Source organism: Carassius carassius, chromosome 24, assembly GCF_963082965.1.
Source record: "Carassius carassius chromosome 24, fCarCar2.1, whole genome shotgun sequence".
NCBI classification, from domain to species: Eukaryota; Metazoa; Chordata; class Actinopteri; order Cypriniformes; family Cyprinidae; genus Carassius; species Carassius carassius.
Window position 1 is genome coordinate 30,359,311 of NC_081778.1, and position 27,863 is coordinate 30,387,173.

Genomic DNA, 27,863 nt, shown 5'->3' on the forward strand with positions numbered 1-27,863 from the left:
ATACCAAGTTATTGCAGATTTGCAACAGTAGCCTAACTGTTATTCTGGTGGAAACTACCACGATACATTTTTGTCATGGCAGCTGTTGCTTTCAAAGATTTAAAGTGTACAGATTAATTACATTATGTGGGACTCTTTATTAGATGTATAAGTATAAACCTGTCCTCTCGAGTGTGGCCAAACAATTTCACACTCACACACGGACGCGAGAGCGAACGCGCCGCGCGTGCACGGCCGAGGCGAGAGCGCGCCTAGAGGCGGTCCGGCTGCTTCAGTTTCTGTAATCGCTTTTTTCTGCTACCTTCAGTTAAATAGCGACGAGACGAGAGCGAGCGGACGGCCCGACTCTGACTACACGGTATCATCCAGGAAAAGAGAACCGGGACTCCACATCGACGGCCGCTCGGCAGGTAAATATCCTCGCGTGTCCGTCAGAGCCCTTCGTCCGTGCGTGAAAAGTCGCTAAATGTCCCGAGAAAGTGCTTGTTTGTGCGGGGATGTGCGGGACGAGCCTTCTCCTTTGTGCCGAGCCAGTTGCTCATCGTGGTCATCACGGGGGAATCGTTGCACGGTTTTCCCCCTCACGCTTTTCCCAGGCGTTTGGAGAATATCGTGGTTGAAGCTCGACGGGCGCGTTTGATCCGCATATTTTGTGCGGGATTGCGAAGCGCTCGCGGCCTCCCGCATGAATAGACGCTCGTGTATAACGCGCATCGCGCACGCAGCTGCTGCAGCGGCAGGGTTTCTGCGATCCAGCGCAGTCTGACAGCCAGGTGCTTCAATCATTCCCTACAGTGCCCTTCACAGTGTAGTATACACTAGATATATACTGACAGGGAGTTAAAAAATGGGGAAAACCCTTGATATTGTGGTGACACCCTTTTGGGCTGTTCTGCGGAGTGCACATTTATTATTTTGTGGTAAAATTAAAAACCCGTTCAGGTTAGGTTTGTGGACTTCAAATGATACCTAAATAAATGCTATACTACAATAGTGCCTTGCAGCCAATGTGTACTTTGAGATTTAAATATACCCTAAAGGGTGTAAGATTTGGTACCCTTTCCCTTATAGGTGCAGATTTTGTGCTGTAGAAGAATCACGCATTTTATGGTTAAAATACCCCAAAAGTTAATTTTGTGGACCTAAAATAGTACATACCCTCATTATGTGCTGTTGTGGCACCAGTTTGTGCTACTGGATTGTTTATTCACAGTGAATATATATATATATAGGGATTCAAAATACACCCCTGAAGAGATATTTATTTATTAATTTTTTTTAATGTATATATATATACACACACTGCATTTCAAAAGTTTGAGATCAGTATTTTATGTTTTTAAAAAGTATCTTCTGCTCATCAAGGTTGCATTTATTTGATTAAAATACAGAATAACATCAGTAATATTGTAAAATAGTATTACTATTTACAATAATGTTTTTCTATTTTAATATACTTTAAAATATAATTTATTCCTGTGATGTAAAGCTGAATTTTCATCAGCATCATTACTCCAGTCTTCAGTGTCACACAATCCTTCAGAAATCATTCTGATATGCTGATTTATTACAGTTTTACTGCTTAATATTTTTTTGGAACCTGTGATACGTTTTTTTCCCCCCCAGGAATCTTTGATGCATGAACAGTAAAAAAGAACAGCATATATTCTAAATATAAATCTTTTGTAACAATATACACAACCATTCAAAAGTTTGCAGTCAGTAATTTTTTTTTTCAAAAGAAATGAATGATTTTATTCAGCAAGGATGTGTTAAAATATATTTAAATATAATTAAATAAATGCTGTTCTTTTAAACTCTTTGAAACTATTCATCAAAACAATTAAGCAGCAAAACTATTTCCAACACTGATAATAAATCAGTATATCAGAATGATTTCTGAAGATCATGAGACACTGAAGACTGGAGGAATGATGCTGAAAATACAGCTGTGCATCACAGGAATCTTTTGTACAGCAGTGTGTGTGTGCATATATACTGTATTTATATACATATATACATACACACACACACACACACATATATTTTGTCAAATTTTAACCTTTTTTTAAAAATAACTTTTACATTTGGGTTCAGAATTGTTCTTATTCTACTTCACAGTGTGTATATTGAAGGACTGAATTGCTTTTCTTGTTCAATGGTCAGGTTTGTGCGGGCCGTGAGAGCTTTAGCCTTTTAATTTCCGTCCAGATCTTAAGCATTTAGATACATTACCTCTGAATGAGTGAACAAGGGACTAAAGGTCACTAAACAGAACCTGAGACTCACACATTGATGTGATTTATCATTGACTGGAACGAAGCGTGCTCTGTTTGATGGGAAATAACTCAAGCAGGACCCTAAACCAGCAGTATTGTGTCTAAAAAAAAAAAAAAAATCCAAGCACACTGACTGTATTTGGAGCCATTAACTCTCTGGCATGATTGCATGTGCGCTGCAGTTTAAATGTTTTATGACTCATTTCCCACATTATCACAAAATGATTTGACCCGTAAAATCCACTCTCAGAAGTGTTAATACCTTCCTGTTGGTGTATCTGTGATCATTTACGACTTGGATCTGAAAAAGAGGTGACCTAATGTGAACACCCGGCTCGGTAACTTTGAAGTGGAGTCTCTATTCTCAGTATGTGTGGGTTTTCTCTCCACTTCATGCATCTTTTATCTTTATTTAAATGCTGAGCTGAGAGCACAGTTTCCATAGGTATTTATTAGCTGGACTCGTGTGGCTTTTAAAGCCCTTGATCAGAGATTTTCTTCACTCTTGCATCTCCTGATAACACCAGAAAGAATTTCTGCTCATCGTTTGGGAAGAGCAGCATCGCCCGTGCATATCAGATAAATATCCAAATCATGTTTTGACGGTGATCAAACGTCTGGGAGAAATTTGTAGGGTATCATTTCATTTCTCTCTACTTCCTGTGAACGTACAGGAAATGCCTGCTTTAAATTCCATGATTTAATCCATTGAGAAATGACTGTAGTGTGATGCATATCAGAATGAACATAATATTTACATATAGAAGTTCATATTTTTGTTATTGGAATAATGTGCGCAATAAGACCAGAAACATGCATTAAAGTAAACAGGGTCGTTTTTTATTTCTTGTTGACTTTAAATAATAAACCTGTATTATGAAACCGTTTAAGAATGAAAATAATTTGCTAAATTATTTTTTGTTGTGCATTACCATTACTGGTTTAACAAATGCATGCACATACTTTTAGGTCGAAATCTATGCAAAGTTTTATACTTGAGGCCGCGGTTTAAGTCTAACGTTGAGGAAAATGACAAATGATTGGCCTTGAAGCAAGAACAAAGTTATCTGTAAATCGTGTGTAAAACTATTATTGTGTAAATGGTTGCACTGAAATGAATGTGATGTGTTTTTATGGTTGATTTGCAAAGAAATTCCTTGTTTTTGTTCATCCTTTTGAAAATGTATGTTTGTGGGATTGATTTAAGAATGAGAGGCTGTTGCATGCAGCCGTAGAAATGCTGTTTATTAATTACAGCTCAGTGTTTAGACTGATGATTAGTATTGTACCGTAAAACAAAAAAACTCTTGTAAAGAGTTAATAATCCTGTTCCTCTGCTTTCTATTTCAGTTGGGATCACTGTTTATTCGTCTTAATTCAGCGCTGCTATTGACTTCATACCCCAGTGACTTCACCCGACAGTCTGCTAATGTAATCGTGTGTGAATCCTGTTGTTTTTCCAGGGCCAAGATGTCTAGTGAGGTGCAGAGACCAGATGACAGCCCCAGCACAAGCGGAGGGAGTTCAGACATCGAGCAGCGGGAGACAGCACCTCCTCAGCAGGAGCGTGATCTGGTTGTGCCCAAGAAGAAGGAGACCAAGATCTCCAGTAAAACCGCTGCCAAACTCTCCACCAGCGCCAAGAGGTAATGCTCTGGCTGTTTGCTTTTCAACAAATCTGCTTTAGTGGTGCAAAAATGGGATATATATTAACACTAATGTCTTGTTGGTGCTGCTTTACAGCAGGATTTGGCTTTGATGAAGTTTGCATTGGTTCTGTTACTGTATAAGGCACATGACTTGACATTAAGTAGTAACCCCACAGCACCAAAATTGTTTATCATATAAACGGATTGAAAGTCTAAGCATGAATCAGTATTGAATGCGTCTTGTTTTGATCATGGTTTTGGTCCTCTTTTGTCTGCTTAATGCATGAATGTAAATGTCTAGGCATCGCTATAATTTGGCTGATTTCTACCATTTGAAAATGTACTCGCCCTTAAACTAGTCAAAGAAGCTGGCAAGGCATTAAAACACCAAACAACCTTATTAGAAAAGACCCACAGCCCATCAGTTGAGATGCACTGTATAATAAGCAAATGCAGATGTGTATATTAAAAGCAACATAACGTTTGGATGCTTTAACACCAGAAGGATCTGTGTAATCGCTCTGAAGGACGTACAGTATGTACATTGTCTTTGATTGCAGATGATTGGAGTAAGCTGAAGTTCGTTTCACTGCATTTCTGTTGTTCTCTAAATGCCGTTCCACATTCGGCCTTGTAGGCAATGCTGTAGATTCTCTGAAGGCCTGACTGCAGTACGATGGCATTATGCAATCAGCTGAGCAAAGCTGTGCCTGGGACGCAGTGCTTTTTATAACAGTTACTGCAGCATTCTGTTCCGTCTGCTTCGGAGTTCATATCAAGATCCAAACAGGCCGGTTTGGACTGGATGGTTTTTGTCTGTGCTTGATGTTTCACTATGAGAAACCGCGCAACACTGTTTCAGACGGACCCTCTACAATGTTGCACTTCTCAGCAGCGACTGCAAGGCATGGTGAGGGTAAACTCAGCAGTGCTCTGGTGTTACCTTATAACGCCTGTTTCACACAGTCCGTCTGCAGTGCGTATTAATGGATTCCAGCTGCACGAGGGGTCAAGGAGCGGTGCTCTGCAGCGATTGTTAACATACTGAGTCTATTTTTGCTGTGCTGCAGGCGCTGAATTAAAGTGAAAGCGCATTGTTCGCGGGAAAAATGAACATGGATTGACATGGAAACGCAGTCACATGGGTTTTTGGCTAGGTTTAAAACAAGAAAAAGAGCACTCTTAGATAAACAATATATATATGTTCACTTTTATGCAAGCAGAAAAACAAAGTTCATTAAGACCCGTGGGATTGCTTGTGATAAAGATTCAAATGCAAAATGCACGAGACTGTTTCTGTCTGTGGTGTTTTAATTTTAAATATTTTAACAAGAAAAGTAGGCTAATTATTGTTTAAATGTTTTGCCGCTTGCTTGAGCAGCTTATTATACAAACCTAGAAGTGAAATGCATGAATAATGCGTTGTTTATGCATTGTACACCTGATTATGCATGAAAAAAAACCCCATCATAAACCGGAAAACCGGTATAATTTTGGAAAAAACCGTCATATACATTTTTGGTCAAACCGCCCAGCACTACAGTAAACCCAAAAATAAGAGTTATTCACTCACCCACATTCCGAGTCTTCATGCAACTGTGGATGCCAACCATTAACTCAGAGGAAGAAAAAAATGAACCATGTTAAAAACTATTCAGTTGTTATGCCGTAAATTCAGATTTCATCCAGAACTATAAAACATGCAAATAAGTCATATACTTATTACAAAAAACTTGAATATATAAATTATTATAATTATAAAAACATAAAAAATATAATTTATTATTTTAATAGCATTTTTAATATGATGCTGATGATGATAAAATAAAAAATAAATAAATTTTTAAAAATAATTTGTAAAAAATATAAAGTTTGTATGTAACTAATATTATTATTAAAATTATTATTATTATTATTATTAAAACAATTATTATATAATTTATTATTTTTAATAAATTATATATCATATATAATTTGTATTTAACATTATTGTTATTAGTATTATTATATAAAATATATACATATTTATAACATTTTCTTTATTCCCAAGTCTCATTTTAAACAGTAGGTGTACCTCAGTTATATATTGACATGATATGCATGTACAGCAATTACTTTTCATAAATCAATTTGGTGTCATACATTTATCTTCTGAAGAGCTTACTCTTATTGTTGCTTTTCGGTGTTTATAGTGTGGCTGAAGCACCCACAAATAGCAACCCACTACTCAAGGTTGATGTTTTGATGATGTATGGTTTCCTGTTGTAGCTGATTGTCGAAGGAAACGGGCATGATGCTTGCAGTTACTGTGTGTGCGTGAGTCACTTTTCTTGGAAATGAAGCACTTGATTTCACACGCCTTCGTTTGCTCTGACCTCTGAGATAACAACAGGTATCGCTCGCATATGGAGTGAAAACCGTCTCATACCTTCGACAAATGCGCATAAGAGATCCACACACGAGCACAGCTATCCAGACATGCTCCATTCATAAATGCCTGCATTCATATAAACATTAAAGTCTTTGCTCAAAATACAATCCACAAATGGTCTATGCATGCTTGTAATTACATGCATAAAATAACTGTCTGTTATATCAGACAGTATTTGGCAGAGATAAAACTATTTGAAAATCTGGAATCTGAGGGTGCAAAAAAATCACAATACTGAGAAAATCACCTTTAAAGTGGTCCAGATGAAGTTCTTAGCAATGCATATTACTAATAAAAAAATTGGTTTTGATATATTCATCAGTATTTAAATATCTTCATGGACCATGTCTTTACTTAATATCCTAATGATTTTTGGCATAAAAGAAAAATCAATGATTTTGATGCATAGTGTTTTTTGGGCTATTGCAAAAAATATACCCGAGCTACATAAGACTGGTTTTGTGCTTCAGGATGACAAGTGTGTATATATAGTGAAAGTTTAAATAGTCAAGTCCACTGTCTGGGAAATTCTATATAATACAGCCCTTAATGGGAGATTCAGCTTGAAGGCCTGTAAGCGCCCTATTGAGGAAGACGCTATATCGCACGTTATATTATTATTTAGCTTCAGAGGTGTATGGATCGCTCGGCTTGTCTGTCTTTGTGAATTAGTCTCGAAAGTATTCATGCATACATGTGTTTGGGTCTTTTGTGCGAGGCTGCTTTCACTCCAAACTCGCAGAAGATGCCAGGGACGTTCAGGCTTGAAGTGTGGTGACGGATTAATGGACGTTTTGAAAATGGTGAAATCTATTAGATCACGTACTCACTGAAAAGCTGCATTAAAAAACATACACACTTTTATATAAAGAATTGCAATGCTCGATTTGACGATTATAAAGAAGAAACACGGCTCGTCTGTCCCTGATTGGTGTTTGGTGTTTCTTTTTCTTTTTAAAATTTTTTAAGCATCTTTATGCAATTATAGATGCTTATGATTGTTAATTCTGTGGAAGAATGTTCTTTAAAAATGTTGAGATTTTGTTTTGCATTTCAAATTATTATTCAATAAATTCAATTTCAGCCAGAAAAACTAAAAAAAAAAAATTGCAGTTACAAAATCTTTAATATATATTCTATATTATTATTGCAGCATTATTGAATGCAATTATTGTTGTTGTTTATTTATTATTATTTATTTATAATAATAATAATAATAATAATAATTTAATACTATTATTACTACTCAACATCATCATCATCTTAATTTCTAAGTTGTTTTTGATGAAATCATCTGCTAAATGAATGCATGTAAATTATTATAAAAGAAAATTAACATTTTTATATTTTTAAAATAAATTTGATATAATAACAATAATAATAATACTTTTATTTAAAGGCGCCTTTCAATACACCCAAGGTCACCTCACAAGCAAGCAAGGATAAAAGATAAAAAATACAAATCACTACTCAAGACAAAAGCACACAGCAACCACTCAGCATAGTAAATACTCAAAACATATTATAAAAAAGCCTAAATAAAAAGAGATGTCTTAAGACGTGTTTTAAAAATCCGCAGGCAATCGCTGTTGTGAAATCTATGTGAAATGTGTGAAATGATCTGATCATCATCATCTGTCTGGAATAACATGAAGAAACAGATGAAACTGAGACAGACTCAATCCAGAAGAACTGTGCCAATGTCTTCAAAACACTTCAAGAAACCTGTAAAGCTACAGTACTGTGCAAAGGCACTTGTGTAAAAATGCCGTAAAGTGAGGATGCTGTCAAAATGTTTTAAGCATTCAGGCTTATTTAGCATCTGCATGTACGTCGCCTTGTTGAATAAACGAATGCTTTCTTGTGTTGCAGGATTCAGAAGGAGCTTGCAGAAATCACGCTTGACCCTCCACCGAACTGCAGGTAAGTGACTGCTATTTGTAAATGTGCTGCTCTTTGTGCTGGCCTCTGATGGAGAGAGAGAGAGAGAGAGAGAGAGATAATGGCCGAGAGAGATAATGGTTATTGTGTGTTGATGAGTCTGTCAGGCGGGCGAGTGAGAAGATGGGGCTCCCCGGGGGCCGCGGAGGAAAACCAGACCTTAACAAAACGTATAACTGGAACTGACATTGTCATTGGTTTGCCCTCATGTTTGCATCTGGAGAATAATTACCCACTAGCCCCAGCGTTTAGAGACTACATTTCAGAGCGCTTCTGAACAGTGTCACGTGAGCCAGATGGGGAAACATGTTTGGATTGCGCCGATCTGTTTGGATTAAGATCTCGTCATCGTGACACTAGGGGTTTGTGGGCATTGCGATGCGGTTTGTAAGGTGTTCTGAGTGGTTTATTAGTGGGTTTTACTTGTGTGTTGTTCCTTATCTTTTTAATTATTTTATTTAATATATTCTACAGTTTAATACAATTTAATGAAATCAGATAATTGCTGTTGTTGTCATTTATTTTATTATTAAAATATTATATTGATGTTTTACTTATAATATATTTATTATAAAATGAAATATATATACATATATATATATATATATATATATATATATATATATATATATATATATATATATATATATATATATATATATAACTTAAAATTATTTACTTTTTATTAATGAATTTATTATTTATTATTATTATTTTTTTTTTATGTTTTTATATATATATCTGTATCCCAACCCCATCTTCTAAGCAGATTTGCTGCTGCATTTACATAAAGACATTTACAATGCATCCATGGGCAGTGTCATACATTTATTTATCACCTGAACAGATTAGATTATTTTATTTGTTTATAATAATAACTTTTTTTAATAATAATACTTTAAGATAATTTAAAGGAGCTATGTGGAGGTTTTTACTTAAAAAAATCTTTAAGATAGAGTTTTCATTTGTACATGTATGAGCCAACCATGATGTAAAAAAAAAGAATGACACCTCGACTGTCCACCACGGTTGCCTCTATCAGCCTGTAGGCTCAATTGTGTGTGGAGGAGTCGGGCCCGAATTGGCGCGAAAATTCACAAAATGTGACGTCATGCGCGTTCTCGTCTACTTGAGCTTACAACCGTACGGTACGACAGCCATTATAGTAAGCAGCGGCAATAGTGTTTTCAAATGGACTCTGTGGATGGAAAGAAGCGACCAGCCTCCAGCACAATTCAGACACCCACGGACACTCCTCGTAAGTAAAAAAAAAAAAAAAAGAGCGTGCGCACTTCTTGTAATTTACAAGAAGTACATGACTTCTTGTAATTTACTCAATCCACACACTAAAAACAAAAACAAAAAAAAAACAAAAGAAACTTCACACTATCTGTAGGCGGCTGTGGGTAGATTTTTTTTCCATGGATTTCTTTTATCACCTGCCATCTGTAATAGCACATTATTTCATGTGTGGAGCACAAACGGTGTGTGTTTCACTCCAAAGTGCCACTGTTTCAGTTTAGATTAAGACCTGGATTTGCTGGATAAAGATAATATCAGTTATTTCAGAATAAATAGATGTCTGTAAGTAACTGGAGATCATATTCGCCGTCTTCACAATTATAGCTTGGAGCAAACAAGCTGAAATCTTCACTTTTAGGAATTATTGTGACAGTGAGGGATGCTCTTACAGTTCATTTCTTATATCGTGGTTTCTTTTTCATCCTGTAACTTCATTCATACCTTAGAAATGTGTCCCTTCTGCCAGACGAATGACACACCAGATGCCAATGTAATAATAAATCATGTTTACTTTGTAAACTGTTGGCTGGATTCGAGCGAGAATTGAGCGCCGCTGTTTTTGTGAAAGTGCCTTCCATTCAACTCTTCCCGTATCAATGAGAGTGCCTCCAAATTGATATTGAGTTTATCCCCGCTGCAAAAGAGAGCTGGAGGTGTTTTTTTGCTGGTTTTTGAGCTGGAGGTGTTTTGGAGGATATGTGTGCACAGGTTTTTGTGCCTGTGAGCTGAACCGACGGTAATAGGATTTCGTCAACAAAGAGAACAACAGGCAACATTCGAGACTAAATGCTGAGGTCTAGGAATAAATACTGTTACACGTTTTTTCTACACAGTATCTCACATTTTTAAAATATTGTATTTTATCTTTTCATGTGACAACACTGAAGAAATGACACTTTGCTACAAGTAAACTAGTGAGTGTACAGCTTGTATAACAGTGTAAATTTGCTGTCCCCTCAAAATAACTCAACACACAGCCATCAGTGTCTAAACCGCTGGCCACAAAAGTGAGCACACCCCTAAGTGAAAATGTCCAAATTGGGTCCAGTTAGCCATTTTCTCTCCCCGGTGTCATGTGACTCGTTAGTGTTACAAGGTCTCCGGTGTGAATGGGGAGCAGGAGTGTTATTAAATCTGGTGTTATCTCTCTCACTCTCTCATACTGCTCACTGGAAGTTCAACACGGCACTTCATGATAAAGAACTCTGAGGATCAGAAAAAAAGAATTGTTGCTCTACATAAAGATGGCGTAGACTATAAGAACATCACCAAGATGCTGAAACTGAGCTGCAGCACGGTGACCAAGTTTAACAGGACAGGTTCACTCAGAACAGGCCTCGCCATAGTCGACCAAAGAAGTTGAGTGCACGTGCTCAGCATCATATCCAGATGTTGTGTTTGGGGAAATAGACGTATGAGTGCTGCAGAGTTTGAAGGGGTGGGGGGTCAGCCTGTCAGTGCTCAGACCATAAACAGCACACTGCATTAAATTGGTCTGCATGGCTATCATCCCAGAAGGAAGCCTCTTCTAATGATGATGCAAAAGAAAACCCTCAAACAGTTTGCTGAAGACAAGCATCTCTTCAGAGACTGGGCTGCAGGGAAGTATTCCAACATTATAACGACCCCAAACACACCTGCAAGATGACTACTGCCTTTCTAAAGAAGCTGAGGGTAAAGGTGATGGACTGACCAAGCATGGATCCAAACCTAAACGCTATTGAGCATCTATGGGGCATCCTCAAACAGAAGGTGAAGGAGTGCAAGCTCTTTAACATCCAACAGCAGAGTGGAAGAGGACTCCAGTGACAACCTGTGAAGCTCTGCTCAACTCCATGTGCTGGAAAATAATGGTGGCCACACAAAATATTGACACTTTGGGCACAATTTGGACATTTTCATTTTTGTGGCCAGCGGAGTTATTTTGAGGGGACAGCAAATTTACACTGTTATACAGGCTGAACACTACATTGTAACAAAGTGTAATTTCTTCAGTGTTGTCACATGAAAGGATACAATAAAATATTTACAAAAATGTGAGGGGTGTACTCAATGTGTGTGTGTACATATATTTCTATATAATGTAATTTACCTTTTATTTCTTAATTTATTTAATTGACTGAAGGCCTTTTAAATTAATTATGTCAATTAATTAAATTAATAATTTCTTAAATGTATTTCATATATGAATTCTGTGTAATATAAGAACATATTTAAAAAGATAATTTATTAATTCGTTTTTAAGCTACAATAATGATTGTGTTCATCTGTGTCTGGGCTGCTGCAGTTTGTGCGTTGTGTCATTCTCTGTAAGACGCTTTCATCCGCAGCTGATCGGACTGTCATCTCTCGTTCCCCACGACACTGCTGGCTAATGATTAGCATTACGGTCCTGGGGGAAATCTGCACGAGTCATTTTTTACTTCCTGACCATTAGCTGCAGCGGAGAGGATATGCATATTCATGAGGGGGGAGGGGGAAATGATCATGATCATGTGTGTTGAAGGCCTCCATCTCAGACCCGAAATAAAAGCCGTTACACAGAATTAAAATCAGAGAGAGGGAAAAGTTCATGTCGTTTCCAGACACACAATGTTGGTTCTCAGACAGAAGGCATGATAGGCACTTTCGGTCCTCACTTCAGACTTACTGGTTTAATTTTCTCCATTTAATTCTGTTATGAACTGCAATGATACAGTGTTTCCTGAGTTACTGCTGTAAACAAAGAGGAACTGCTTATGAACACTACTTTAATATGCATTGTTCAGAAGCAACATGAAAAGAAAATACCACATACACTTTTCTAAAGACAGTCAGTTCCCCTCAGAGATGCATTTATATAAACTCCTACTCCAGTTGTATCACCATTTGTTTTGCTTCTCAACCGATTTGAATCGTCACATATTTGAATCAATTTTCAACCAGCTCACTGTTAATCATTACATACCTGATTTCAAATTACTAAATGTATCATTATTATTATACATTTTAGCAGAAATGGTCAAATGTTTCCAAGACAATTTTAGTCTGGCCCTAATATAACACGAAAGAAACGTTGAAATGTGTTTCAGTACAAATCAGTGCCTGCAACATAAAGGTGCCTGTAGTTGAAGAAACGCACAGATATGAATTAGTTATGAAGTGTTTTCAGACAGCTGCACCCATGTTGGCAGGCCCTGATTTTTTGCCTGGTGTGGAGTTGTTTTCAATACTGGACTCTTGAAGGCAGGAAACGTTTGGCATATCCTGCTGCGCTGCTCGCTGGGATCATGTCTGAACACGAGAACAAACAGGAAGGAGGGATTTGGCTCTGTGATCGTCAGTTCATGACACTTAACATATCACATTAGCTACCTGTTTGTTGAAGTGTTATCCAAGCGCTGTGTGTTCTGGATGTGTTTGCAGAGCCACAGTTCAGCTGTTTATTTAACACACTGCGGTGTTTATCCCCACACCAACTATCATCACTCCTTAAAGATCAAGTGTTTCCTTGACTGTTAAAATACCTTCTTCTGATTTATATGCAAGTATAATTCACGTGCAAAATACTAATGAAACCTTAATTTATAATGTGAAACTTGAAGGTGGTTGTTATGCCAGGTTTATAGTCCTGCTCGGGTTTAAACATTCATTGAAAAATTGAAAGCTCTCATGATTATGTCTGTTTGTGTGTGTGTGTGTGTGTGTGTTTTAGGTGGTTTCTCTCAGATTTAAAGTATTCATTTAAATTTTCTTTATTTTTCTTTATATATGTATTCATTTAAAAAACATTCATTAATTTATTCTTATTCATTTATTTGATTATATATCATATTTATTATTTATTATTATTATTATTAATTTAATTTTATTTATATATTTTATTTCATTAATATTTTATTAATTTCAAAATATATTTTATTTGTTCATTTATCAATACTATTTACTTAATATTCTTTCATTTATATTTATTTATTTGATCATTTATGAAGGTTGTAATGTTGTGCTAGGTTTACTGTCTCTCTCAGGTTTAAACATTAATCTAATCGAGTCAGTTAGAAATACCAAGGGTTCACACAAAACAAGGGGAGTCCTCCTTTAGTTACTATGCCGCCCGCAGTTGGAATCAGCTTCCAGAAGAGATCAGATGTGCTAAAACACTAGTCACATTTAAATCTAGACTTAAAACTCATCTGTTTAGCTGTGCATTTATTGAATGAGCACTGTGCAATGTCCGAACTGATTGCAATATATATTTTCACTGTTTTTTATTTTTTTTTTATTTTATGTAAAATCATTTTCTAACTGTTTTAAATTAATTTTAAATAAGTACAGTTTTAATAATTTTAAAAGTTTTAAAATTGCTTGTTTTATTCTTGTTATTATTTTTCTTCATTACTATTTTACTTTCTTTTATGTAAAGCACTTTGAATTACCATTGTGTGCAAAATGTGCTATATAAATAAACTTGCCTTGCCTTGCCTTGCCTAAAGAGTGTTTCTTTGAAAGCTTATTTATTTATTTATAATTAATAATATTTTTTTATCAATTATTTATAATTAATTGATTGACGTCCTTGTATGTTTTAATATTGTTGTTCTAGGTTTGCTGTTCCTCTCAGATTAAAAGCAGTCCTCTAAATTATATTTTATAAACAATTTGATTTATTTTGAATCATTCTGTTTATTCATTAATTTATTTTTATTAATTTATTTGATTATATATCATATTTCTATATCATTTTTATTTAATTATATTTTAATAATTCATAAAATTAATATTTTATTTATTCATTTATCGTTAATATTTACCCATTTATTGGTTTATTTATGAAGGTTGTTGCGGTGTGTTAGTTTACACTCTCTCTCAGGTTTAAAGCATTCACTTTTCCGTGAAGCAGTTTTATTTTATTTTTCTTGTCAAAACAGAAGGATGATGAATTCACTTCACTTTCATGATGCAAGTGTCCATTCTCACTCTCACTCATGCACAGTGTGCACAGCCTGTTTATTATTATAATGATCTGTGATGCATTATTCATAGTCGGCCTAAGGCGAGCAAATGAGCCGACTGTTTGGGTGCTTTCGGCGGAATTTGATTTCGATATGAAGCATAACTCCTAAATTCCCCAAGTTTTAATATTAACCCCCTGGCATTTCTAATAGATTTGCGTGGAAATCAGATTACATGAACAATCGAAGCGCTAAAAGGGTCTTATGGTACTTTTCTGAAACCGCATTCGGCAGCCAGGCAGAATAAACACTTTAAACTGACATGGAAAATTCTATTGTGTCATCTTGTAATCGGATATTCACTTGGGCCCTGATCGAGCAAATATTTCCCTCTCAAGCGCTCGATTCGGAACTAATTGCTTGAGTATTTGTGCGCAAGATGAGCTATTGGACAGTGCCATTAAAAGAAGCCATATCATCAGAGAGAGCACAGACAGCTGCCGCAGCCGTAATTTGGTAGCGGGGTATTTCACGGTCAGAGAAAGAGAAGATTGCTTCATTAAGTTCCTGTTCTGATAACCAGCGCAGCACTGCATAATAGACCATATTAACTGAATGAATACACAATTACAGAAGAGCGCTGCAAAGAAATGCTGAACTCAGCCAGATAATGTCTCTTTGGATAGATATGGTGATTATATTAACATTTTACAGCAAATGCTCATTGAAAAAAATAAAATATGGTCATATACATAAACTCATGTTGCTCCAAACTGCTATGACTTTCTTTCTTCTGGTAAAGTAGGTAAATCCACAGAAATAGGGCACTATATTTCAAGGTTTGTGTGAGGAATGGACTAGAGATGCACCAAATAATTGGCTGCTAGCGGTTTCTGTCTACCGTATTTTTAGGACTATAAGTCGCACCTGAGTATAAGTCGCATCAGTCCAAAAATACGTCATGACGAGGAAAAAACATATATAAGTCGCACCGGACTATAAGTCGCATTTATTTAGACCCAAGAACCAAGAGAAAACATTACCGTCTCCAGCCGCGAGAGGGCGCTCTATGTCTTCAGTGTAGACTACAGGAGCACTGAGCAGCATAGAGCGCCCTCTCGCAGCTGGAGGCGGTAATGTTTTCTGTTAGTTCATTTCTCTTGGTTCATGTCAAATTAATTTTGATAAATAAGTCGCACCTGACTATAAGTCGCAGGACCAGCCAAACTATGAAAAAAAGTGTGACTTATAGTCCGGAAAATACGGTACATTTTTTGGTGTGTTTTAGAAAACCGACCTAAAATATGAATAGAAATTGCTCTGTTGATCCTGATATGGTAAAGTAAATAAAGTAAAATAAATCAAATAAAGTAAAAATACAAATAAACAAATTCGATGAAGAAAAATAGAGTAAAAAATATATAAATCAATAAATAAAAATAAATAATTCAAGAAAAAAATAATAAAAAAAGTAAAATAAATCAATCAATAAATGTAAAAAAAAAAAAATATATGAATGAAAATCGCAACTTTGAGCAGATCGGGTAACAGATGCAGACTTGCATTGAAAAGCAGCTTGAGTATGAAGATATCCAGGTTAAATCATTTGTAATGTAAACACCGGCTGATAGAGATATCTTGCAGGAAATATCTTACATTTACAATTGATGAGATGCAGTATTTTTGAGTCCCAGTCCTAATTTACTTTCATTATATGGGTGACTAGGATATTCCTCAAAACCTTTTATTTTCCCGCAGGTTTGCGGTGACATTAGGGCAAGTACATTTTTTATTACGCTCTCTCAGGTGTGCACTAAACCGCATTGTCCATCTTTATCAACTAGCATTAACAAGAGTCATATTTAATAACCTTTTCATCTACTAAATTCTTCATTGATTAAACATGTCAGACCTGTTATATTAAAATCTGCTCGTTTTATAGTTGATTATGTCTGTGCCTGCAACTTCCGCTCTGACCTTCTGGCTGAATGTGTGTTTGCTAATTAGTTTTGCACATTGACAGATCGCGCAACCTTGCCTGCAGCCCACACATTAATAATCACACATTGTTTCACATTGCATTGCGTTTTATTTTTGCAGTAATTGGATGCTCAGTAAAGCAGAGGGTACAAAAGCAAATAAAGAATGACAATATGTTGCTTGCTGTCAGATTTGCTTTGTGATTTAGATTTGATGCAGCGCTTCACAAGTCATGGAAACACTTGGCTAAATGAATATATTGTGTGCCACTGTAAAGACTGTAAGTCTATCCCTCGCAGCATTGTTTTGATCCATGTAAAATTCAGAATGGTGTCTAACTTGACTAAGGTCTATAATGTATTTGCCTGCAGAGAAATAGAGACCTCTGTCCCTAAAAGCCTTAATTGGTGTATATTGTTTTCTTGAATTCATTTGGAGTCTTTAAGAGTCAAAAGTACAGAGAATTCAGACTGATTTCCATTTGGACATCATTAAATAATGTTTCTGTTTTGTAGTTGACACTGTATTATTTTCTTTTTCAAAAATGACCATGTTATCTCTGATGAAATTATGTAATTGCATAATTTTACGATTATGTGGTATGTTTTTCTGCCATTTAAAAGGAAACAATTTTCATAAACACTTCCATTTTAATGTTTTTGAGTGATTTGTGCAACGAATCATTGATTAAGAGTTTAGAATTTATTCACCAAAACATGCAGTATACTGATTTGCAAATATTAATCTACCAACTTTAACTGTTATCTCTCCGTAAAGTTCACTCCAAAATTTTATTAAAATTGAAACTATATTATAAATAAGATGTTTTCTTTTACAACAGATGAAAATAAGAAATTTTGGAACTCCAAACTCCGGCCTGAAAAGGGCTTATTTTCTTCTTTTGCCACAGATTACGGTCATCCAGGTTTGGATGAAGGGAGAGTAAATGATGACAGTATTTGCATTTTTGACTGAACTATCCTCTTAATGGCCAAATAATAAGCAGCAAATTAAAGTCATTGTGATGAAACCATCTTAAATCCGTCCCCAGCCCTTCACTCGACCACAACGCATAGCAGCTGTACTTGTTGAGTGTGTTTTAATGTTCTTCAGATGGATCTCTGATTCGTGTGAGTAACACTAGACCATTTGCAGTGAGTCAGAACATCAAACTTTGATGAGCTTTTAGTCGACTGCTTGTACAGTTATTCATGAGGAGATGTGAGATGCGGCTTCAGGAATAAGTAGGTTGTGGTTTGAGGGTTTTCTCTCTCCGTGTGGGGGATGAGCGTTTGTTTGGGAAAAGCGCAGCGATGGTCTGTTGGCTCAGGTGAATGGGAGATCTCAGCAGAATCATTTTGGCAGTGGATGCGGTTGGCACTGTAACTGAGTTGGTTGTCAGCGATGGCAGTTGTCTTGTTTGTCAGGTGTGATTTTGCGATGGTTTGAGCAAGAATGAATGCTCATCTGCAGTTGCCCCAGAGTAGCCATGCAGCAAATTATTATTTCGAAATAATCGATTTTTAGAGTGATTAATCGACTAATCGTTGATTATTTCACTGATTAATCAGTAAGCTTTGATTATTCAGCTTTTGCAAATCATTAAACATGTTCTATACATATTCATATACATATACAGGGGTCGAAATTTAACTTTTTTACTTGGTCTAACTGGTGCTCCCAGCTTCAAGAAGTTCAAGAAGGTCAACCACAACAGTCATGCGCGCTAGCACAAATGCTCCCAAATATATTTTGGGGTCACACAGATTTTGGGAGCATATGCAGCCAAAACGGTTTAATTTCGAGCCCTGTTACAGAGGTACTTTATAGCAGTCAATTGCATAAAGTGCTATACAATAAACTTAACGTAACATAAATTTACTGGAGTGTTGAATTGCACATTGCTATGATCAGATGCTTTCTTAACTGCTGTTTTCCCACTTTTGTCATATTTGTTGTGTTTATTTTGTTTTGAGAAGAAAGCATGCAGCACGTATTTACACATTTACACGCTACTCTTCTCAACAGCATCGGGATGTTTGCTAACAGTAAAGCGCTGCCTGCGTATATCGAACTTCTTTTAACCTCTTAGCACAGAACGGCAAAAGAACTTGGCCTTTAGTATATCGGGGCTTTAACACAACTTTTTTGTTTGTTTGTAGTTTTGTGCAACTTTCCTCCACTCTAATGGTTTGGCTGCGTTTGCTCTCTCATAAGCGTGTCTTCTCCTATTGGATTGTATGCAGGAAAATGTAGACTAATCATTTCAGCCCTACCCCTGAGCACTCAGTATATCAGAACAAACATCTAAGATGTTCCCTTATAGGAAATATACAATATAATAAACACAAAGACACACAAATGTACTTTTATGAAGGGGAAAACCTTTCCTAACAAGCTGTAACCATCAAAAATGTTGAGCACTAAGATGCTACTGCTTACTTGGTCTTTAAAAAACATTAGGCATCTAACCTTTTAATAACACTGTGAGCGGGTGGTTGTTGTGCTTTTATAATGTTAATGACTTTATAAAATGTAACTGCATTTCCCACTAGGCCACTGGGACTCTTTATGAGCAATGAGACATCATCTGTTATTTCTGTTTCTGTGAGTTGACCTTTACTCATTTGCATTGGTGTATTTAGCAAATAGCAAATAGTTAATTTTGTTAGTCAGCTTTTATTTTTTATATATATATTTTATATAGCCTATTGCTATTTGTGCAGCTGGGGTTCCATCACAAGTGAGTGTTATCAAAGTGATTAAAAAGGAATTCAATGCATTTTTTTGTTTTGTTTTTCCAGATAAGCGCTAAGGATTCATGTAGTGCTGAACCAGTGCGTTTTTTATTTCCCCTCAAGTCTAATGAGTTTCAGTAGGAAGCTGAAAGCTCAATAACAAGGTCGGTTAACTGCGGTGTTTAAACCCATTCACCGTGGCCAGTGGTGCTGATGGTAGAGGGGGTTGGTTGTTGCCAGGCAACCACCAGCATTGGCATGTACCCTGAAGTCTTTGTGCTGTGACTTTTTAGTGCGAATATTATCGTTCGTGGCTTAGTGATATAAACAAACCCTTAAAACAAAGTATTAAACTTCTGTGCACACTTTGGCTTTTTGGTCAGAGATTTTAGTTACAAAGCAACCGCCCAGAACCACAGAGCAAATGCAACATATTGCAGTCTGAACACCTCAGCAGTGCTGACACTTTCTGATTTATGGCTGTAACTACAGCCAACACTTGCAGTGAAAAACACTCGCCTATTGAACAGCAAGGCTTATTTTACAGAGGCATTTTTCAAATTGTACTTAAAGCATATATATTGTTTTGGATTTCGGTTTTATATGAAATAGTTTTTACTGTTTTTACTGTGTCTGCATCAAGTAAAATTTACACATTTTAATTTAAATTTAAATTATTTTAAATGCAAGTAAAGTGCCTGCTTTGATGTTTAAAATACCTTAAATAAATAAATTGTCTGAATATGGGTGAAATAATGTTCATCATTCAATGTAAAACAGTGATATATTTATTTAAAAATGAAACTACATGCTTATTTTAATTATATAACAGAATACGTGATCATACAAAATTGTTATATTTTAAACTTTCTGACAAATGGGTAAAACCTAGTGGTTTGAATGATTGGAGCAAACATCGGCAAAGATAAAAAATCACAATTAATTTGTTGTTGGGAGCGGCACTGTATTCCTTAAATAGAATATTTTATTGATTCTTGTTCTAAAAATGCCTGAAATATATGTAAAATATAGTATTGAAATATTTATAGATACATTTACATCCACTCCCATTATAAAGCATGGATTAACCTGGACATGATTTAATATAACTCTGATTGTATTTGTCTAAAAGAAGAATATCATATAGAACTAGGATATCTTGAGGGTAAGTAATTCATGGGATATAGATTTCAGGTAGAACTATCCCCTTAACCTCCTGTCTGTAAGCAGACGTCAGTGTCCTGGATCAGACCGATGACTGGGGTGTCATCTGCAAACTTCAGGAATTTGACAGAGGGGTCAGAAGAGGTGCAGATACTGTGTAGAGGGAGAATAGCAGTGGGGAGAGCACACACCCCTGAGGGGCGCCAATGCTGATGGTGCGGCAGTTGTATGTGAGTTTCCCTGTCTGTCAGGAAGCTAGTGATTCTCTGACAGATAGAAGTGGGTACAGAGAGCTGGGTCAGTTTAATCAGGAGGGTATCCAAGGATGATGGTGTTAAAAGCAGAGCTGAAGTACACAAACAGGATCCTAACCAGCACAACCACACTGTCTGTTGAATGACACCGGTCATCTTACATATGTTTTCTTCCCAGATCGTTTTTCACATTGTAATTAGAGCGTATTATTTCCATTTCATTCCTTCATTTGATCGCATCTAAAAAGAAAATGTGGAATGAAATTCCTGATTGTTCCTTTATTGTTACCCATGCAGGAAACCAGCATTCACTAGAAAAGTGGAATGTGTGTAATTAGTGGTATTTGCCAAGGCAAGCGTCAGTGTTATTATTATTACTCATACTTGCAGTTAGTGATTTATTTGGATTATTTAAACAGGGTATTAAGCTTCATAGTGTGCGTCATCCTCCAGTGTTTGAGCTGCAGACATGAATAATTTTTCAAATCATTGTTGAGGAAAGGTGTGCTGTTAATGATCAGATATGTCATTTCCACCTGAAGGGCGTTAAAACGGGTGTAAAACATCCCACAGACACACTCTGAATGAGAGACCCGAGCGATCAGAAGATCATAGAGGTTTAGTAAGACCAGGGCTGCTCAAGTATGGCACAAATCATAATCATGTTTATTTGGGTCAGTACTGAAATCACAATGATTTATCATGATTACTCATTGACATAGTGATTTATTTATTGATTTATTTTTATGAAAAAAAGTGATAAACAATAATTAAAAATAAATTGGATAATTTATCTTGATTATCTTATAGTTGTTAGAAGCGTTTACGCCTAACTACATTAAACAAACTGTAGCATATAGAAACAACTTAGTAACCCTCCAGAACAGCCTAGCATTGGCATATTCATTCATAATTTTTTTTATCTAGAGCCAAACGTGCTTCATTCAAACCTTCCTGTGTGCATTGCTTCTCTGTAATGACATTGAAATACCAATAAGTGTTGCAGATGACATGGTTATTTAAAAACAGAAGCAGAAACAGTGAGCTGAAAAACAGATTTATACATTTGCTAAAACGTTGCAGAAAAAAAACTATGCTGAAAATATAGTTATTTTTAGCCATTGTATATATAAATATGTGTGTGTGTGTGTGTGTGTACGTATGTATATATATATATATATATATATATATATATATATATATATATTACATTTACATTTACATTTATTCATTTAGCTGACGCTTTTATCCAAAGCGACTTACAATTGCTATATATGTCAGAGGTCGCACGCCTCTGGAGCAACTAGGGGTTAAGTGTCTTGCTCAGGGACACATTGGTGCTATAACACCACCCTATAACCCACACTGCGCTAACACCACCCTATAATATATATATAATATATATATATATAATATATATATAATATATATATATATATATATATATATATATATATATATATATTATTTATTTATTTATTTATTTATTTATTTTTTGTCATTTGAAAGATTATTATCATTGAGAAATTTATTTTTACATTTCAGGTATTGCATTTTCACCAATAAGCAGAAATCAGTAGAATGTGGAGTCATACACATGGTTTATTTCACCTCATCTAGTGTACTGATGTATTATAGGCTATTTAATATAAATTAATATCAAAGACTTAGATATGGACTCTCTGTCTACATTACGAAAACTTGCAAAATTAAACACAAAATATTTTCACAGTAAAATCATTTTAATAATTCCAAATTGCAAAAATGTTTCTCTATTAAAACAACAGCGGTTCAGTAAGTGCATTTTATTCAGCAACCACAATCACAAACAATGTAGTCGAGATCTCTTGACAGAACACAGACTAGCTAAATGCTACTTTCATTTATGCCGAACATCTCACATGGAGATCGCTTAACTTCATCTTACTTGTCTGTGTTTTCAGATCATCCTTTGTGCTTCCACATTGAAGAGTGAGCATTTGCGGTTGCCAGAATGCAAAAAAATAAGCAAACACAGTGCAGAAAAATGTATCCTTTTAACAGAGAAGCTATGATTTGCGGATTTGAACGCTTGATATCTGGCAACCGCACACTACAAGATTGTGTAGTAGAGGTGTGTACAGCAGTCCGCGATAATAGTTTGTCTCTTATTTTCATCGAGGGAAAAAAAAAACAACAACTTTGATGTAGTTTTTATTGTTTTAAATACAGTTTAGTCTCATCTTTTATCATCAATAATATCGCATGTTGATATAGTCACAGTTATCATTTATTGTCCTTATTGTCATCTCATCTCATCTTCGTTGTGGGAAAAAAAGCTTGTCAACAAACATTTTTCGTCAAACTTTTAGTTAACAATATTAACATTTCCCAGAACACCCCAGCAACCAATTAGCAGCCATTCACATTTTCTCTTGACTATGTAAACATCTAGTTTACCATTAATCTTTTACAATGATTGCTGTATCCACAGTACTTTATGATCTTTTGCTGGAACATACAGGGTTATGAATATGGATTGGTATTTGTAAAGAAATTCATTTGAACAAGATTTCCATCCCTTGTCATGAATGTACATGCATTCCCTCTTGCCAATTGTTTATCAGCACAAACACATAAGCATTAGGACAAAAAAAAAACTAAAAACGCGGGACGGACTACACTCCACAACACTAGCACATATTTAAATGTGTCTGCTGCTGTTTATCAGAGCACAGATCTAAGGCTTGTTTATTATTATGGGCTGGATCTGCTCCGGGTCTGTTTGTTTGGCACAGATACAGCAGTCGAGCGAGTCGTAAATCTTCAATATGACACTTATCACGAGGGAATCCGGCAGATGTGGCAGCCTTTGACAAACGAGCTCAAGATGTGTTCTAAAGTCCTCTGTTTTTCCTTTCTGCACCAGCTCAGCCGTCAGCATCGTTTCAGCAGATTTGTTCAGAAATTTAAACCTTTTTTTATGCATTAACTATGTCGCCATCTGACGGAGGAATAGGCATACGTATTATGGTTATGACCTCTACAACAATCTCTTTATGAATCTCCAGTATTAATTTTTTTTTCCCTGAAGTGCGATTGTAATGTATGGTGTTGTAAGGTAGCTGGCGATATCTAAGCCTGTTAGCTTTCATTAATGGTCTTTGGAGAGAGAGTCCATCTGGTTTTGCATGATTTCGTCTCTTTTAGCATGAGCAGATGCTGATGTGTCTTCAATATCTTGTTCTTTCTTGGTGTTTGACTCATAAATAATTGATGATTTATCTTCCTGGAATAGCTGGTCAGTGCCTGTTTAACTTTTCAAATCTCTTGTCTTTGTTCCACTAACAGCGCCGGCCCCAAAGGAGACAATATCTATGAATGGAGGTCAACTATTTTAGGACCACCGGGCTCTGTGTATGAAGGAGGGGTCTTTTTCCTTGACATTGCATTTACACCTGACTACCCATTTAAACCACCCAAGGTAAGAGCAAAGAAATATCCATGGCGCATAAATATGCATCTAATTTAGGGGATGACTGATATGAGTTTTCAAGGATATCTAAAGAGCATTTTGCATTTTGGGTAAGTGTTGTGCAAACCTGTGCATCTTATCTGCAGTGAATCAATTGTATTTTATACATAGCATCACACAGCCTAATGGGTAAAAGGGTAATGTGTACTGAACAATGGGGAAAAACTAAAATACACATTTTACTTACAGCAGATAAACTTTATTTGATTAAAATTCTACTTACTTCTCAGGGCTGTCAAAATGGCTGAAAATTTTGAATTTTGTACTTAAATATGATGAAAATTAAAATTACATTCAAAATTCAAATGCATAATTTCAGTTAAGGTGAAGAAAAGCTTTTGGCTTTTCTCCTGATTAGTAAAAAATTATACTACATGTTTATTCAAAGCATAAGATAACATGACTATCTATAGGAAAAAAGTTCATAATGTTTAAAATAATGTTTATAAACCAATTATAATTAATTAAGTTGCTTTAACAACTATAAACAGAACCGCGTCATGTATGTATATAAAGGGCAGAAAGCCAATCACACAGAGCATATTCTAAAACAGTTTTGCATTCAACGAATATTTGAAAATATTTTTTTTTTACAGCCCTATTGCTTCTTCAAATAACAATTGCTACTCAATTTCCAATTAATTTTCTGAATCTGGTTCCCCAACTCAGGATCCCTGGGGTCCGTGTGTCTCTGTCATTGTCCTTCCAATCGGTCTCTAAACCCCAAGTAAAGCAGGTTTGTAGGTGGACAGGGTAAAGGAAGTCGTTCTGGTGGCAATTAAACTGTCATGAATCTCAAGGCAAGGAATGTCAAGGTCCATTAAAGGTTTGCCCTGAAAGCCTCGGGCTCTTGCACAGATGTCTCGTACACAGAGCAAGCTGAGACTATTTTTTTGTTGTTCAGTTTCTAGTTCATCAAGTGGCAAGTTCCTGTGTATATGATGCTTTGGTGTGGCATAACCTCAGATATTATCAACAGAAATTGATTCAGGCGGGGAATTTATGGTGTTGTTAGTTTGATTAAAAGGATTTGTTTGAACAGTGGAACATATAGATAAAATTTGCCATTTGCATGGCCCAGTTTTTTATGGTTTAACTATAATAACCTTGGATTGTGGTTAGCATTCACGCACTAATATGTGACCCTGAACCATACAAGCTTTCCTTTGATGTATGGTTTGTTAGGATAGGATAATATTTGGCCGAGATACAACTATTTGAAAATCTGGAATCTGAGGGTGCAAAAAATTCAAAATAATGAAAATAATCACCTTTAAAGTTGTCCAAAATAAGATCTTAGCAATGCATATAACTAATGAATAATTAGGTTTTGATATATTTACGGTAGGAAATTTACAAAATATCTTCATGGAACATTATGCTTACTTAATATCCTAATGATTTTTGGCATAATATATATAATTTATAATTTTGACTCATACAATGTTTTGTTTTTTTGGCTATTGCTACAAATATACCCCAGAGACTTAAGACTGGTTTTGTGCTCCAGGGTCACATTTATGGTGCACTAATGTCGCAACAAATTAAAGATGGCGAAAAGAGCTCGATATCAATCGTGTCAGGGTCAGCCTTCCATTGAATGTCTTGTTCTTTCGCAGGTAACGTTTCGTACGAGGATCTATCACTGTAACATCAACAGTCAGGGTGTGATCTGTCTGGACATCCTGAAGGACAACTGGAGTCCGGCGCTCACCATCTCTAAGGTGCTGCTGTCCATCTGCTCTCTCCTCACAGACTGTAACCCAGGTAAGACACAAACACTCTTCTGATCACCTAACGCAAAAAAGGTACATCATTCATGTCTAGCACAAGCAGTGCGGGACTTACAGTTGTACAGTTACAGTATAAAATATGATTATTATTAAACTTCATTATTATATTTTCCTTGTATCTAAAATTATTTATTTTACAGATAAATATTACAATATGCTGTTATATTTCTTCTTTTTATTATTATTATTTGTTGTTGATATAAATATATATATATATATATATATATATATATATATATATATATATATATATATATATATAACAATAATGTATTAATATAATTATATAGTAATATAATAGTAATTGTTAATATTGTTAATACTAAATTAAAATGTAAATAATGCTAATTACAAAATAAATAAAATATTTGAGGAGTTAATATTACTACTACTACTAATACTACTACCACTAATAATATAAGTGTATAATAATGTTGTTGTTATATTATTTAAACAAACTCTTATTATATAATATTAATAATTTAAATTAATTTAATGTGTTTCATAAATATAACATTTTATTTTACAGTAAAATATTTTGTGTGGTGTAATATTTCTTATTTTGTTTAGTATTATAAGATAATAATAGTAATAATAATAATAATTATTATTATTATTTTTACTACTAACTAAATATGTAAACGATAATCCTAATTGTAAAAAATATATACATATATTTGAGGAATTAATACTACTATTAAAATGTTTACATTTTAAAATTAATACTACTACTACTAATAATAATAATAATAATAACAATATAAGTGTATAATAATGTTGTTGTCACATTATTAAAATAACTTGTATAATATTAATAATATAATGTATTTCTTAAATATAAATATATTAAAAAATTTATTTTACAGTAAAATATTTTCTTTTGTGTAATTTCTTATTTTGTTTAGTACTACTACTGCTAATAATAATAATAATACAAATTATTATTATTATTATTATTATAGTTTTTGTTTTTTTTTGAAACAGAAAAAGACATTTTCCCCGTGCTGTAAGTAAATGAACCCTAAGCATGAGCAGTAGTTGAGCTCTAAGTGTCAGATGAAATGTGTCTTGTTTCCGGTCGATTAACGTGCTGATGACGGCTCGTGTCTGCAGCGGATCCTCTGGTCGGGAGCATCGCCACACAGTACTTGACCAACAGAACAGAACATGACAGAATAGCTAAACAGTGGACGAAGAGATACGCCACATAAAGCATGGCTCCCGTCTTCGACTCAAACACACACTATACCCCCCTCAGCCCTGCTGTGCCTCTACCTCTCTCTCCCCGTCTGCTGAAGCACACTCACCAAGTGCAACAATAGATCTGGCCCTTCTTCCTTCCAACTTCCTGTAGACCTTTCTGTGAAGAAACTCTCCTTTGTTGACTTGAAAGCTTCTTTTTATACAAAGAGTAGATTGGGACTTTATTTTCCAATTATCTGAATGTTTGAATTCCCTTAGGAGAAAAGGAATACTATTGTTATTATTATTATTATTGTCCTTCAACTTAATGTACAGTATGCATATCCTTTCTTTTAAAGTGGCATCAGGAACAAATACAGCTTATGAACTACTTTGAGTTTCTCATCACTGTATAGTGTATTTCTTTAATTTCTCCTCTCTCTCCTTTTGTTAGAAGTCAGTAAGATTTCCATGCATGTAACTCCAAACTATGCCCTCTTGTTTTGTTTGTATGTATTTTTTAAACTCAAGGTCATGGCGGCCACGTGACGATAGGCTTGCTTGTGAATTAAAAAAATATATATGAAAAGGACAAAAAAAAAACATGTGTACATATTGCTACATGCCACCTCTGGCCAGAATGGACTGTTGTGCACTTGCTTCATGAAAAACAGCATAAATAAACACTGTGGCTGAATTGTCATT

At 35.3% G+C, this 27,863-nt stretch overlaps 1 protein-coding gene across 2 annotated transcripts; it reads left to right on the top strand.

Moving 5' to 3' along the window:
- The first annotated feature begins 246 nt into the window (after positions 1 to 246).
- LOC132103427 (ubiquitin-conjugating enzyme E2 E2-like) lies at positions 247 to 27,861 on the top strand. Of its 2 annotated transcripts, none has more exons than XM_059508524.1 (6): positions 247 to 410; positions 3,743 to 3,925; positions 8,232 to 8,282; positions 24,000 to 24,132; positions 25,803 to 25,950; positions 27,090 to 27,861. In XM_059508524.1, the coding sequence occupies exons 2-6, from the start codon at positions 3,750 to 3,752 to the stop codon at positions 27,185 to 27,187; spliced, it is 606 nt and encodes a 201-aa protein (XP_059364507.1). In that variant the 5' UTR covers positions 247 to 410; positions 3,743 to 3,749; the 3' UTR covers positions 27,188 to 27,861. The 2 variants fall into 2 exon arrangements, with proteins under 2 accessions (XP_059364507.1, XP_059364509.1); XM_059508526.1 differs by lacking the exon at positions 247 to 410 and adding an exon at positions 2,765 to 2,914.
- Positions 27,862 to 27,863: the final 2 nt, after the last annotated feature.